Source organism: Pyrgilauda ruficollis, unplaced genomic scaffold (genome assembly GCF_017590135.1).
Source record: "Pyrgilauda ruficollis isolate IOZ18807 unplaced genomic scaffold, ASM1759013v1 scaffold27, whole genome shotgun sequence".
NCBI lineage: Eukaryota > Metazoa > Chordata > Aves > Passeriformes > Passeridae > Pyrgilauda > Pyrgilauda ruficollis.
Window position 1 is genome coordinate 5,617,004 of NW_024524044.1, and position 15,535 is coordinate 5,632,538.

The 15,535-nt window shown below is 42.7% G+C and overlaps 1 protein-coding gene across 3 annotated transcripts in view; it reads right to left on the reverse strand.

The window, feature by feature from the left end:
• The window catches only part of TSPAN12 (tetraspanin 12), a 40,874-nt gene extending 26,015 nt beyond the window's left edge, over positions 1–14,859 (reverse strand). The window contains exons 1-4 of one of the 3 annotated variants that reach the window (XM_041471525.1): positions 14,697–14,859; positions 14,190–14,326; positions 2,572–2,654; positions 1,803–1,938 (exon numbers count right to left, since the gene is read on the reverse strand). In XM_041471525.1, the coding sequence (XP_041327459.1) occupies positions 1,803–1,938; positions 2,572–2,654; positions 14,190–14,255 (285 nt within the window). In that variant the 5' untranslated portion in view covers positions 14,256–14,326; positions 14,697–14,859. Of the gene's footprint in view, positions 1–1,802; positions 1,939–2,571; positions 2,655–14,189; positions 14,327–14,672 lie in introns of all 3 variants that reach the window. The other 2 variants (XM_041471526.1, XM_041471524.1) reach the window with 2 other exon arrangements.
• Between the last annotated feature and the right edge of the window lie 676 nt (positions 14,860–15,535).

Here is a 15,535-nt window from a genome sequence, read left to right on the forward strand (position 1 = left end):
CACCATTATAAAATAAAGAACACATTATGAAAAATCTTATACCCTTACAAGAACCCCTGAGGTTAGCAAGTTTATCATATTTTAATACTTTCACTGTTTTGATGAAACAAAAATATGTACAAAGCCCTTTTAAGATATGTAAGAAAGATTACTAGAGAAATAATTGTATGGTATGAAATTACATTAATCCATTACTCTTACACGCCCATAATTAAGCAATTGTCTTAGAACCTGTCTCCATTGATTTCAACATTGCAATGTTAAGATCTATAAATAAAAAATGCATGACTATTCTGGTACTCTAGCATGTTCAAATTTAAATGAGAGTTTTCCCCAACAATATAGTTTTGAAAGAACAATCTTCACACTGCATACAGGTTGAACAAAATATCCAAAAGGAGAAACAGCATTGCACTCTTGAAACTAAGGAACACTTTTGTTGCAGACATTCATCTAGAAATATCAAATAAAGCTTTCTTCAACCGTCTCAAATTAAAAAAAAAAGAAAATTAATACAAGATCCCAGTACAGTTTTGCAACTGTTTATTCTGCAGTTAGAATATTTATGTTAGGGAAAAGCAAAGGTTCCATAAATCTCAGCAAATTTGTTATGGTGTTTTACAGTCATTTTATGCAAAATCTGTGAGGTTTAGGTGTCACATACTTAAGTCTGCACAGATCGACAAGAAAAATTCAACTGAATGCACACTCTGAGGATCCAACACACAGTGCAGTGAAAAAACAGCCGGAGCCCAACTCTACTTGTATGGGACCCTGGATATTGCCAAGAGCTGAAGGATTCTAGCTGTCTAATTCCTCCTACTGCAATAACAGTAGTCAAGTCCGATAAACCTCTGACAAATCTCACTGCTCCCACTCTCTCCAACTTACAGAGTGCTTGGAATCCTGCTTATCCTCATGTTAAAAAACAGAGTCCAATTCTGCAAAGAGCTACAGCTACACTTTTAAGAAGCATACAGATACATGGCAGTCTTGGATCTCTTGGATTTCAGTACTGCTAACAGTCTAAAAATTTTAACTCTAAACCTTTAAAATTTGTGTGAACTTGATGGGATTTTGTTGCAGTGGCATTTTTTTTGGTTGGCTGTTTCTTTAATTGTCCCCAAATTCACTGACTTCCAGATGAAGAACATGGTGTTTGGCTCCCTTGACAGTCAAAGCCACATCACAGTTAAACAAAGCCTTGTGCAAGAGAGACTATTACATTTCAGCTGCTGTCAGCTCAGTTATATACTCTCCAAATGAAGGAAAAAGATGGGTATTTGGAATTTATTTTCAAACTTGTTTGCAACCAAATGCAACTGCAAAATTCCACATCCATGTAAGAGAAGACAAAGCTTCTGAACATCATCAGAATTAACTTTTATCAGCTACAAGTGCTGTTACTTTACACATACAGTCAGCAGTGGAGTAATGCAAAGTCTAGGTTAGGTAGCTGTTGCTCAGCTAGGAGTCAAAACAGTAGCATACAGGTTTATTTCAGAGTACTCAGACTCATATCCCTATAATTATTAGTACTGAAAAGTTTGAGTTATTCTTCCCTTCAGCAACTCCTCTACTAAATGAAGTGAATTTTTGCAATTGAGACATTGCTTGTCTTTCAGCCACAGCATAATGCAGCCTAGGCAATAAATTATTTCCTACTGTGTGCTTTGCAATTACAATTCCTCACCGATACCGTAACTCAACAGGGTAATAAAAAATAATCAGTATTTATCTAGTGCCTGTGGATTAAAACCTTTCTAACACTCCTGAAACAAAACAGAAGTTATGAAACATACCCAGACAAGGAGCAACAGATTTCTTTTCACCGTTCCACAGTATCCCAGCATTCCAACTATGATGAGGAAACAGCAGACTGCAATCATAACTGGGTGGACCACAGGAAAGTAAGTCAAAATGACAGCCTCCTCCACCCTAAAAACCAATCAGAGCAATAATCAAAACAAGCACAAAAAAATGATACAAAAGAAAAATATACAGACATTAATAATAAAATGGTGATTAGCAGATGTGTTTTTTTCCAGCACCTTACACATTTCACAAAAATCTCTTCAACACGGTTTTACTGTCAAATGCTGCATTCGGTTACCAAAAACTGCATTGTCCAAAACCTCTCTGGAGCAAAGGTAATCTTCCTGCCCTGCACTTGCACACCATGCAGAACAGTGAGACCCTGTTTTATCACCAGGGCTCATAAGCACTACTGTAATAAACTTAATAGAATTTCTAAATCTCTGGACTGAATAAAGTATTCAAAACTAAATATTAATATAATTTGGTTACATGTTGTCAATGGGCCAAAAATTGATCCCTGTCAGAAGACAAAGGCACATGATTGAAACCCCCCTTTTCTAATTTCCCCTTTTTCTAATTTCAACTGGTGCCTGAAACTAAGGCAAAAAATGCACCTTCCAATACAACAATGACGAGTTTAACTGAAAGATTCCCAATTCTACAAATCCTAATTAAGAAGCTCACCACACAGAATGAGCAACATCTACCCCAATCAGTACCCCACACAGATCAGAAGCTTAACTAAAGCTTTACCTTGTTTCTGCAGTTAAAGTGAGAACATTATTCAGGTAGTCTCTCAGCCAAGCAGAAACACCTAATATGCTGATGGACATCAACTAAAAAGAAAACATTAAGTTATTTATCATGTGTTTAATGCAAATGACAAGATCGTTAATAATTTAAGTAGAGGATCAATCATCACTAATATCTTTCATGCATTCATTTATTTTAACAGTATTTGACAGTATGTTTACTGTCCCCAAAACTGTACTTCTATATGCTTAGAATTGGTTTGTTGCCCAAGTATTAGGGTGCCAGTGACAATAATCTTTTCCACATAGTGATACTACTGCTCCCACCACTGCACAACATAGCATAGAAACAACAGGGAGGGCTTACACTGCTAAAATCAGTGACTCTTCAGGGCTCACAAATTACACACATCAGTCTGCATGAAACCATGAAGCCATGCCCAGGTACACAGCTAGTGAAGAAAAATCTGATACAACAGTCCTGATACACTGACACCAAGAGAGGAGATTTATCTTTGGGTTAAATTTAGGAGAATCTGATTCTCTTGCTCATTCTGACACAGTCACACCATGAACACTACATCTCAGTTTCCTGAACCATAAAATGATAATAACTAACTGCATATAAACCATATAAAGCATTTGGGTATCTAACATGTCAGGAACTTCAGAGGCATAAAGCCACTACACTTTCACCAGGACTGCCCCCACAGCAAGTAAATCCCCAAGACTGAGCTAGAATTCCCCACCTAGAATTGCCACCACCTCAGCAGACATGGATTTCTGTCACCTGATGCCACTGCACACTTCAGCACACCAGGAACTTACCAGGAGAAGCTCTGCCCTCTGATTTTCTTGAGAAGCCAAACCAAAACAACATATTCAGAACCTGCCACACCATGATAGCACCAGCTCTGCTGCTGCTGTAACAGAGGTACTGCTAGGGGACAAGGCACTCTTCACTGACTTTCACGAGGGTACCTAGGCCTGAAGCACAGAAGACACAGGACCTCAGAAGCACCACTGTCTTGCTGAGGGAGGGAGTCCTAAGCATGCTGACTTTCCTGAATACTACTGTTTGCATGAACTGTATAGGAGTATGACAGGACACATCAGCATGATACTTACAGTTTCTTAAACCAGTATGAAGTGCTAATCTCCCCTGTTGTCCTCAACTTCTAGCTTCTCACATGCCCTCATATTTCCCTGAAGGTGTTTTGAAGAACAAGTTAAGTGGCTCAAACCTAACAGGAAAAGTCACTCTGTGTCCTTACTGGCTCCTTAGCCTGCAGCATGCCCACAGCAGACTACTTCTGCCTTTAAGATTTGACAGAAGTCCCAGCAGCTACCCCAGAGCTTCTTCCTGCTTTTCAGATCTATGCACAAAGTACAGGCACTGCCCTGGTTTTGAGTGCTGCCTGCAAGAGCTGGGTGCTTTGCATGCTGCAAGCATGCTCCTGGAAACCAGTGCATGCTACATGTCTAATATATTCACTCCTGTTCTTTATACTCTGTGGGATCTGTTCTGGCTGGTGAAACAGTAACAGTAAAGAACATTTTCTATTGTCTTATTTGCAGGAAGCTGCAGGAACAAGGAAAACAAGATGACTGGAATCTCCTCCTAAATAAACTCCTCCCACCTATCGCCTAAGAAAGCATCAGGCAAACAAACATACCGCAAAAGCAGTCAAAAACACTAGAGAGGTAAAGCAGACTACAAGCAGCCAGCCTACTTTCTTCTTGTCAAAAGGCAATACAAAACATTTTTAACCCTCCACATCTCCCTGAAAGACCTGTTGATACACACAGAAAAGCATTAGCTCACACATCCAAGCATTAGCTCACACATCCACTCTGTTTATAGTAAAATATTTAAGATATATTTATGATATATCCCAATTTGGTTACTTCATTTTACAACAGCGTTGTTCAGAAGTGAGAAGTCCATCAAAACACTGCTCAGAAACTTTCAGTAAGAGCCAGATGGTCCTGCTAGAAGAGCAGTACCATCATTTTTAGAAAAACAACCACTTTCTAAATAATATTCTTCCTCACATACCAGACTGGTGGACTGCCTGCTCCTTGCCGTCCATTAGGCACTCTCAGGCTGCACCAGTTTTCTTTCAGCTGTCAGCATGAGGCAATAGATTGTACACAGCAGTGAGAGGTGGTGGATTTTGAGGAAGGCTAAACTGCTCTTTCAGCAGAGGTAAGATCTGTCAGCATACTGAAGCATGCAGGTTACTCACAGACAACAGGGACATCACAGAGCAAACAGGTAAAAGGCAGAGGGGACAGAAAGGACTTCCTGAAGACCAAAAGTACTGAGCAGAGTCCTGTCACTAAGAGAATCATTCAGTTTGCTAGAAGAAAAGGACTTGCATGCAAAGGCAAATCAGGAAGGACAAGAACTTGCATTTCTGTTCGGTCTGCCTAAATTGAGCTTTCTCTACCTAGATATGTATTTTTGCCCACATAAAATCAAACGAAAATCTAGGCAGATACATCACCAAGCTGAGGTCAACACATGGCCGTGTGACTTCTACAGAAATGCTCAATGATGGCATCAGAAAAAGTGACTCCCTCTTCATTTATGAACAGCAGCTGGAAGAACAGGACTGCTTCATTCACTTAGGAAACACAACCTTCACGAATAATATAACTACATGAACACCATTTCAGTTCGTAAGAACAAACTCTCTATGAAAGGCCTTTTGCATCATTCAGAAAGGTTTTAGTCATTTAGATCCTCCCTGGCTATTCTCATTCAGTACGAATAACTAACAATTACTATTGTTTCTTGCTGATGCAAATTACATGCAAGAACATTCCACCTATAAAGCCTGTGAAAGCCAGGCTACCGCTCAACCACTCACCTACCCTGTGCCTGGCATGTTTTCACCACCATTAACTGCATCACGTGTTACTGACTTCTGCTACTCTTAAAATGCACAAGAGCTAGGTCAGTATGGCTCTGAAAAAAGTAAAAGTATAAAAAGTGCCTTACCTTGCTGCTAAACAGACGTTACACTCAGATTGCCTGTGCAACACACTCCTGCCAATCAAATTCCTAGTGAGGCACCTTTGGGCACCATATTTTCAAGAAAATCCAAAGTGAATTATTACTCTGAATGACTTGAAAGCCAGAGTGCATTCACAGGCATTAAAGTCAGTAACAGTGTCCAGCTGGGGTGGCAGAAAGGCATGGGGCAGAAAGTGAAGGCAAATACTCAAGAGGCTCCTCTTGAAAAAAAGAGGTCTGTGAAAGAGCAAACTGGTAACTCAAAATAGCAATCAGAAATAAGTTCATTAAAAAAGGCATATTTCACAGCACATAAGCCAGCAAGTGCTTGGTAGCTCTTCACTAACAGAAGGAAATGATGGGGAAAAAGTTGGATCCCCTCTGCTCAGCAGAAGTGAGCCTCAGGGCAGCAACACCCTGAGGGATAAAAACTGCCTCTGCAACACCAGACTGCATAATGACTGATGTTTATTTTAGTGACAAAAGGTTATCAAATACTAGCTCCCATCCATCAATCCACTTGCTCACCTGCTCCATAGCCACAAGGGAACCACAGCATGAAGACAACACACATGTCTGGCCTCCACAGCCTCCTGCTGCCTCAATGTGCAGATGTGCTGCCTTGCAAAAGCAAGTGCCAGATGACATCAAGAAAGCTCCAGGCACACACCAATTCACACCACCTACAGCACATGCAGATCTTCAGCCAACAGCACAAGAAGCCCATCAACACCAGCAGTACAACTGAGTCCAAGCACCCAGTAGGCAGAAACAGTAACAGCCTCCCCAAAAATCTTGGTATACATCCAAACCCACCAGCAAGTATCAGCAGGCACATCACTGCAATTCACTGCCAAGTGATTTTCAAGAAGTCATGGGCAAGAGCAAGGTCCTGATTACAGCTAGTGTTGGTTCATTTGAAAGATGGTAAAACAGTGGTCCAAAAAACTGGCAGTCCCCACTTCAGCCACTGCTTCATAACTGATTTATATGTATAATACAGTTAAAATCTGTATCAAGCAATCAGATGAAAGAACACAAGTTTATGGCCAAACTGCTGAGACAATTCTCACATTAGCAGTAACACCATTTCTCCAAAAAGTTCTCATTCAAGCTTCTCGGATGACAGCCAGTCTGCTGTGCTGTAAATATGATATGATAGTATGCAGTAAAATATGTTTATTTGTTGCAGCTGGTTGCAAAAGTCACTATGGGTTTAATTCTGAACTGTCACAGTATGTTGTATAGCCATCAACATGACACTGAGGAGTTCATAATGATGCCTACTGTAATGCTCTATTTCAAATATATTTTCACACTGATTGAACTTAGGTAATAAATTCTATTTTTATATATGAGCAATATGCACACAATAATATATTACATTTTCTAACTCATTTCTAATGTAAAGTACTTAAAGCTGCTAAAGTTTTTTCAGACAACTGAATTAAAATATCCAACTACAGACTTCAGCTATTAGGAGTGATCATTTCCAAGCAAAGTTTAAATTGTCTTTGGAACTCTCTTACGTAAATTAGACGTAAGAGAGTACATAATCAAAATTAAAACATAAAATCATTTGCAATTCATTAAGTATATATTTTAAGCCATTATTTTGAAATTTCTACTCCCAGTGTTTTTGAGGCCATACCTAAACTGGAAAATAAATCTATATTTCCAATTAATAAATGAACATGAATTTCTGTCTTTAAGGGAGCAAGTCCAATTGATCTTGCTATATCCACACCTGTGCTCACATTCTTTCAATTTTTTTTCATTTGAACATTCTAACACATTTATTTTACTTTTGCTCAACAGAAAGATTAAAAGTATCTTCCATACCAAAAATCACACGTGATCGTTTTTATTCTAACAGATGGGGTAAACATCTTCAGGCCATGCTCTGATACCCATAATGAAACACTGACTAACAACGCTACATAGCAACCTGCTTTGCATGAAAAGGTTTCTGGCTACAGGGAAATGACTTCCAAGATATGACAACATTCATCAAAATATGTCCCATAATTTTAGTTTAAAAAAAAAAAAAAACCAAACACCACAAACAAACAAAACCCAAACACAAACCTTGTGAAAATCTTCCTGTTAAAACTGATTTGGGTAATCTGAGCTATGACTTACCCTCACCAAGGGACGGAGGGGATACATCACTACAAGGTCATGAGCATGTTGTAATGCTTTTACAGGATTTTCACTATTAGGGTCAATATTCAGATCACTGAACAAACACAGATAACTCAGATCCATGGATAAACAGACAGCTACATTTTTTGGGACAGAGGGACATAAGGGTGGAGGAGGGGGGACAAGTATTTGCTAGGTATTGTATTACCTAGCAAAACCACTTAAATGTTTAGAAAAAGAAAAATTGCCTACAAAAAAGGGAAACCTCCTATTTCCTAAAAACGCGCCTTTGATTCTATACATATTTCAACATTTCATTTTAGCTAAGCTTCCTACAAGGTTATGCCTTGGTCCCCTCCCACATCAGTAAACAGCTGAAGCACGTTCCTATTTGCACTTTGAATCTGGGCTTGCTTGCACAGCTGCAACAGTGAGTTAGCAACCTGCTCCACATTTGGCACGGGCTGGAACTCACACACTTTGCAGTAAAGCAACTGCAGGAGCAATGAGAGGCTGCTAAGAGGTCACCCTCCTGGGAAACATGAGCCAGTTTTTCAGCAGGTGGCTGTTCAAGGTGCCCAGAGGAAACAGTAGAAAGAACAAGAGCCCAAGCATGCAAACAAAGCTGAGGTACAGTTCCACCGTGTATCAGACCCACATCAACCTCTGGGCTGCATTGCACAAGGGTACATTAAAAGCAAAGAATGATAAAGAAGTGCATGTATTTCTTCAACCACCCTCTCTACAACTACACAGGCACTGCACTTCTTGTTAGGACATGACTTGTGCCACTTTTTCCTCAAAAGTAACCATCTCACTACCAAGACATCTTTTGCTTTGGGGAGGAACAGGTATTTGCTGCTCACCACAGGTAATCCAGAGCAATGCTCACAGCTCAAGTATCCCAATCCATATCAAAATCCACACATCACCATCAAGATTATATACACAATATACTTCACATATACACAATGTACTCTTAATTTTGTTTCTTTAAGAGTTTGCTTTCATTAATGGACAGTAGTCAATCTCAGGGTTGCAGGCAAATTATTTTTAAACTCAGCATATATATATACATACATATATATATATATATATATATATACACTTAAGAAGAGCATGTGTTTTCTATGATCCACAGGACTACACTTTAGGTGTTAGCGGGTTTATACCTAACTTTCCTGCTTTACTCATGAACACACAAAGATGACTAAAATGAACCTGCATTTTTATTTAAATTGCATATTCCTCTAAAAACGCACAAAATTAAACTGTCCCCTACACCTTAAATAGCTACAAGATATTTAAAAATTGTTACTATTCCTAGAGCCCGCCACAAACTCACGATGATAAAGAATCTTCAGGATACAGGAGCGTAATGGGCACAGGGTACTGGAGATTCATGAATAATTGGATAGCTACCTTCTACAAAAGGAGATGTGAATTTAAAGAAGGAAAAAATATACAAGTACCTACATGCCAGATGAAGCCTTCCAGTTTGTTTCAGATTGTGGTTTACCAGAATAAGCAAATAGCTTGAAATTTTTCCTTCCCCTTGAGCTATGGGCTCAAATCTTGTCAGCACAGATTTGTGATTCATCCTCCAGGTTGATGCAATGAGTTCCATAGTGTTAATTGTGAGTATTACCAAAAAAGTGTCTGTGCTTCATTTCTTTCTGAATGGCAATTAAAAAGCATATTAATGCAATTTCTAACATTTGAGTGGGGTCTGGGTTTGTTTTTTTCCTTTCCATTAGCACTCTTTTTCAGGACAGTTTTCCAGAAACTCATCCAGCAATTCACAGCTGATATGCCACTCAGGGTGAGCCATATCACCTACAAAGATACTTGGAATAAAAAGTTATATAGAGATAGACACAAAGTTGACTCATGGCTGAACTCTACTTTGTTAGGAGGTAGTCTAGTAATGTAACAATGTTGTATAAATACTACAGCCTAAAGAAACCAAAGAGATTTCTCAAATACCAGAATTAAAAATAGTTCTGGTCCTTTAAAACTCCTCCTATAGCTTTCTCTGTTGAAAGCATTCCTTTAAAAAGACAGCATATTCCCACAGAAGCCACAGTTATTTTCTTTATACAAAGAATGCTAAGAAAAGCAGGTTTTAATTCCACATGTCTAAACTGCAGTCTCTAAAATCAGAGGATATTAGCCTAAAACACAGTTTACTGTGCTACAGGTACCTGGCCAGGCAGTGTTAATTTCAATGGATATTATTTGCCACTTAAAACATTGACCCAAATTTTTCATTCCAAATATCTACAAACCCCACCAACAAGAGTGGAACTCAAAATGCAGGAGAAACAACCTCTATGCAGAATCTGCTTTCACAGAAGGCAGGATAGACTGATTTCTTTCTCACAGAATCACAGAATTTCTAGGTTGGAAGAGACCTTTAAGATCATCCATGATGATCTTAAAGAGTCCAACCCATGTTCTAACACCTCCACTAGGTCATGGCACCAAGTGCCACATCCAGTCTTTTTTTAAACACAACCAGGGATGGTGACTCTCAAGTAACAACAGACTTGAAAAATAAAGCAAAAAAATTACAAGATTCAACACATGCATTTGAAGTTGGAGGAAACCAGAAATAAAATATCACTGCTTACAACCACCCTTAGTTACCTCCTAGCACAACACTCATATCTACTTGCTCTGAGTTCTCAATTAGTAAACACAGGCAAAACTAGAAGATTTAAGTGTGCAAAGTACTCAACTGGAAAACTAACTGGAAACATGCTCCACTTTCATTTTATGCGATTTTTTTTAAAACTTTGTTCACAAACACAAGCTTGAGATGGATGCAAACAATTTCCACTACCTGCCAGAAGTGTTTATTGGCTGCAATCACACAAGTGAAATTAAATGGTACTGCTGAAGGAAATCTTAAACACTGTTCAACAGAAACAGCATATCCCTAGGCAAAAAAAAAGCTCACCAGGTGAAAGAAAAGTGGCACCATCACTGTCTTGGCTCAAACATCCACTGACTCTATTAATCATCAGTTAAGAGATCCTTACCACCTGCGACACAGTCAACTGCAACTTACAACCTTGATTTGTCCGCAGCACTACAGTGCAGTCATCCTCAATTACAAGCAACACAACAGCAGCTGCTCCTGCCTCACATGCCCACCAGGAAAAAAAAAAAGTTCTTACTCTGTACGGACTTTTCCATGCACTCTTCCTGCCATGTTATACTCTGCTTTTCTTCCAAAGAATTGAGAAAATTGATAAAATTATTGAATTGCTTTTAGTTGCATTTACTACCACTATCTAGTTCATTTATTTCAACTATTAATTAATAACTTCTTTTAAAGAACATACATGGCTGAGCTGCAAAGGAAAGTAGAACAAACCTGTACGTCTCAAAACTACTGCTTTGTTTAACCCCCTACTACTGTAAGCAGCCAGGTGGCTGAATTTTCCTTGTATTCAGCACCATTTGCTTCAGCTCCTGCTCTAGCACAACCCACAGGGGATACTTGTACTCCAGTATCTCCTGTGATATATCTGTGCCATTATTACAGGATGACCATGTTGTCTGACTGAAGGTCTGCCCAGTATAAATGCTTGCAAAGGTGGTTTGACTAGGAAAACAGCCATAGCAAAATACAGAACAGTGGCAGCACTGCAAAGCGTGGCAAAGAGGGATTCTGTGAGGACAAGTAATACAGTGTTCAAAATGAATAAGGATACTCATGTTACACCCAGGACTGCTACTGAGCTGGGACGGCATCAGGAGCTTGCCAACACAGCAAAGCCCCCACCAGAAGGAAAAACCCTGCAGGCCCATAAACTACATAAGACTACATATTTGAAAAGCCATCAAAACTAAATTTCTCCAAGTCCTGACACACACACTATCTAGGTATCACAAAGACCAGTACTGTCCCTAAGAACAGAAAAATAGGAAGCAGTAGGAACACATCTTCCCTCCAGAGCCACTAAGATAGGCTGCTTAGCTAAGCACTAAGTCTTGACCACAAAACACCAAATCATGCCTTTTTGGAGGTCTTCTCTTTTATTAGGCTTTCCAGAATTTAATATACTGGAAATAGTAGTGTTACAGAACATACAATCAAGTTGAATCCCTCAGTCTTGCAAATTACACTAAGAAGTGATACCTATTTATATATATATCTGAGGACTGCAGAAGAATGAAACCAAATGTTAACTGCAAGATTTAGTCTGAAGGATATTCCTTGTCCAGGGCACTGTCAAAAAAAAAAACAGCCAAAAAAAAAAGACTGAGGATGTCCTGAAACTGCTACTTCCACTGCTATGAAAGAGACATCCTGCAGTCAGATGCATGCTTCACGGAAAAAGCTTCCAGAAGGGTATCATCAGGTCTACGACTAGCATCAGTCACTTAACCAACAACAGTCAGAGCACTGACGATGAATTTAGTTCCATCTTGTAAGAAGAAAGCCTTTCTGCAAGTTGCAGGTCCTGAAGTACCAATCCACTCACTTGCACAGAACCAGTGTTTTTCTGGAGCAGTAAGGGCAGTACATTTACTGGTCCATTATAAAACACAATGAACCACTACAACAGAGCCTTGGCCTTTCAGCTGATTGCCTATGGATTATGTACAGCTCAGCAGACTTTAGGTCAAAAGTGACAGGAAGCATTGTAACAACACTTCCTGCCTGCCTCCCTCTCATGCACACACAGGTACATCACAGCTCATCAGCTGAGCTCAGTAAAAAAAGTTTCTTTTCAAACAGAGCATACAGCTGTACATTTACAAGCAATACTATGGAAAATCTCTAAGGACAGCAGCAGAGTGACTGATAAAGTTCTCTCACTCCTCTGCTTCCACAAGCACCAAAACCAACCAAATAATGGAGACAGTGGTGTTTTGCAGCCACCATCTGCACCTTCAGTTTTTCAGCAGTATTCATGATCAGACTAGCCATCTGTGTAATCTTAAAGAGCTTCATACGCACTAGTCTATCCTCACCAAGCTGGCAATGACAAATGCTGAAGTCCCATCACACATATTGGGACAGCTGCACACAGGACACACTTTGAAGCTTACTTCAGATGTTCTCTTCTAAGAGCTTGACAGTCAGACCTTACCAGACAGTGTCCACTTACTCCTGTACAGTTTTATTCAGGACTTCAAAGGCTTCATGACCCCAACTTGAACAAAGCAATCCTTTTTGCACAAAAACTACCATTCTGTTCCACATGCTGTTTAACAGTTTTCTCTCTCATTCAGATTCTGATTTCCATTTATTTTTCAGTCATCAAAGGACTTCATCTCAATTCCAAAGCCCCTGCCATGGCCAGGGACACCTTTCACTAGAACAGGTTATTAAAAGCTTGAAGACTTCCAGGATGAGGCAGACAAAATTTCTCTAGGCAACCTGTTTCAGTGACTCACTGGTACCACAGTAAGAATGTCTTCCTTTATAATATGTAATGTAAACCTACTCTCTTTCAGTCTGAAGCTACTCCTCCTTGTCCTGTCACTATGTGCTCTAGTAAATAGCCCTTCTCCATCTTCCTTGTAGACTCCCTTCAGGTAGTGGAAGGCCACAAATAGGTCACCTCAAAGCTTTCTCTCTTCCAGGCTGAAAAATCCCAATCCTCTCTGCCTTTCCTCGCAGAAGAGCTGCTCCACCTCTCTAATGATCTTGGTAGCCCTCCTCAGCACCAATGCCAACAGGTCAATGTCCTTCTTGTGCTGGGGATCCCAGAGCTAGATGCAGATAGAAAAAAAAATCAAATATAAACTACGTTTGGTCCCATCCCTGCATCATTCATCAGGAGCCAGCCCTTATGAACCAGGTGTGAGCCCCAGGTGTGCACCATCATCCCATTTGCATCTCTTACCATGCACAAATCTCATCTATTCTGGTGAAAGAGATTTCATTTATTGCAAATGAGTGAGGACTCTGAAAATATCTGTCCTGCTGTTTCTTCAAATCTCCAAAAGTTAAAGGAACAAGAGCTGATCACACCCACTTGTACTGCGAGTGAGAAACCCTGCTGCTATAAATACAGCTTTGACTGAAATCCTCAAGACAAAAGGCCTTGCCTGCCACTTAGGATCTGTCCACTGAATGCACAAAAAAGACTATGGGCAGACCTTCGAGACTATTCAAGTACCCTCGAGAGCTTGGAGTTCATCTTGGGTCACAGGATGCTCTGAAACTCACCCAGTCAAGAAGCCACCCCTGAATATTCCCCTCTTTATATATTACAGGTACACCAATGCCCACGAGTAGCCCTAATTCAATTTTACTTCCTCCTAGTTTCCAAAGGCATTTTTCCCCCAGTAAAATGTACTCCCCGGCGGGAGCTGCTTGGCATGGGGCCAGGGGCAGCAGGGCGGCACCTCCGGACAGCCCGCGGCCGGGCCCGCCCTTCGGCTGCGGGCGGCACCTGCCCGCGCCCGGCCCGGCCCGCCGCACTCACCCAGAAGAGCAGGTTGAGAGCGTAGAGCAGGCAGCGCAGGCACTTCACCGAGTCCTCCCTGGCCATGGCGAGCCCCCGCGGGACACAGCCCCATCCTCTCACCACATCCTCCCTCCCGAGGACGGGCCGCCGGTGGCCTGCAGAGGAAGAGGGGGAGAAGGGTGGGCGAGTCCGCCTTACAGAGGGACCAGCGCGCAGGTGGAGGCGGCGGAGCCGCGCCGAGCCCGGACCGGCCGCGCCCCGCGGAGACCCCCGGCAGCCTCCCTTCCCCTCCCGCCCCGCCCGGAGACAGCGGGGGGCGAGCGGTTCTCATAAAAAATGTTAAATGCGCGGATAGGGAGAAGCCGCGGGCCACCCCAGCGGCACAGCGGAGCTGAGCTGAGGGCAGCGGAGGCACGGCCCGGGGACGCCAGCTCCCGCTCAGCTCAGGCTGGACGCGCTGCCCTGGGGAGGCAGGGCGGCCGCGGGACAGCGGCCACTTACCGCCCGGACGCCTCCCGCACTCACTTGCTCCGGCGAGGACTCATGGGGCCGGGGCACGGCAGCGCAGCGCGGAGCCGCGGCGCCCATGCCCTGCGGCGGGCGCGGGGAAAGGTCGGGTCCCGGAGAAGGTCCGGCCCGGCCCGGCCCGGCCCCGCGGCTGCCCCGGCCCCTCCGCCCCGCCCGCAGCGCTCCGCCAGCCCGCGGCGCCCGCGCATGCGCCGGCGCCGTCCTGGAGCGGACAGCCCCCGGCGGGGCTGGGTAGGGCCATGAGGCTGTGCCCCCGGCTCCCGGGCAGGGCCGTGAGGCTGTGCTCCCGGGCAGGGCCGTGCCCCCGGTGAGGCCGTGCCCCCGGTGAGGCTGTGCCCTCGGCGGGGCTGGGCAGGGCCGTGAGGCCGTGCCCCCGGTGAGGCTGTGCCCCCGGTTCCCGGGCAGGGCCGTGCCCCCGGCGAGGCTGTGCCCCCGGTTCCCGGGCAGGGCCGTGTCCCCGGCGAGGCTGTGCCTCTGGCACACACGCTTGTGCCCGGTACCCTCGTTGCGGCAGGGCTTGGGAGCTGGTGGCCTTTTTCCCTTCAGGGGAGATGTTAAGCGATGGGCTGACTGGAGTTGAATGACACGAATGTCCTCTTGTGACACTTCGGCCCAGGGTGGCAAATGCCACACGAAACGCGTTTGCAGTGTTTCACAGACATCTCACAAAGTTCCAGCATCTGCGCCGGAAATGAAACTGCCAACATCAAACCCAAATCTGGTCATTTACATCCCAGCACCCGCTCCCTCTGCTAAACAGCAAATTTAAGAAAAGCAACCCTATTGGAGAGATATTCTAGAAATGCTCAAAATCTGTAGTTATTTAGGAAAAATGA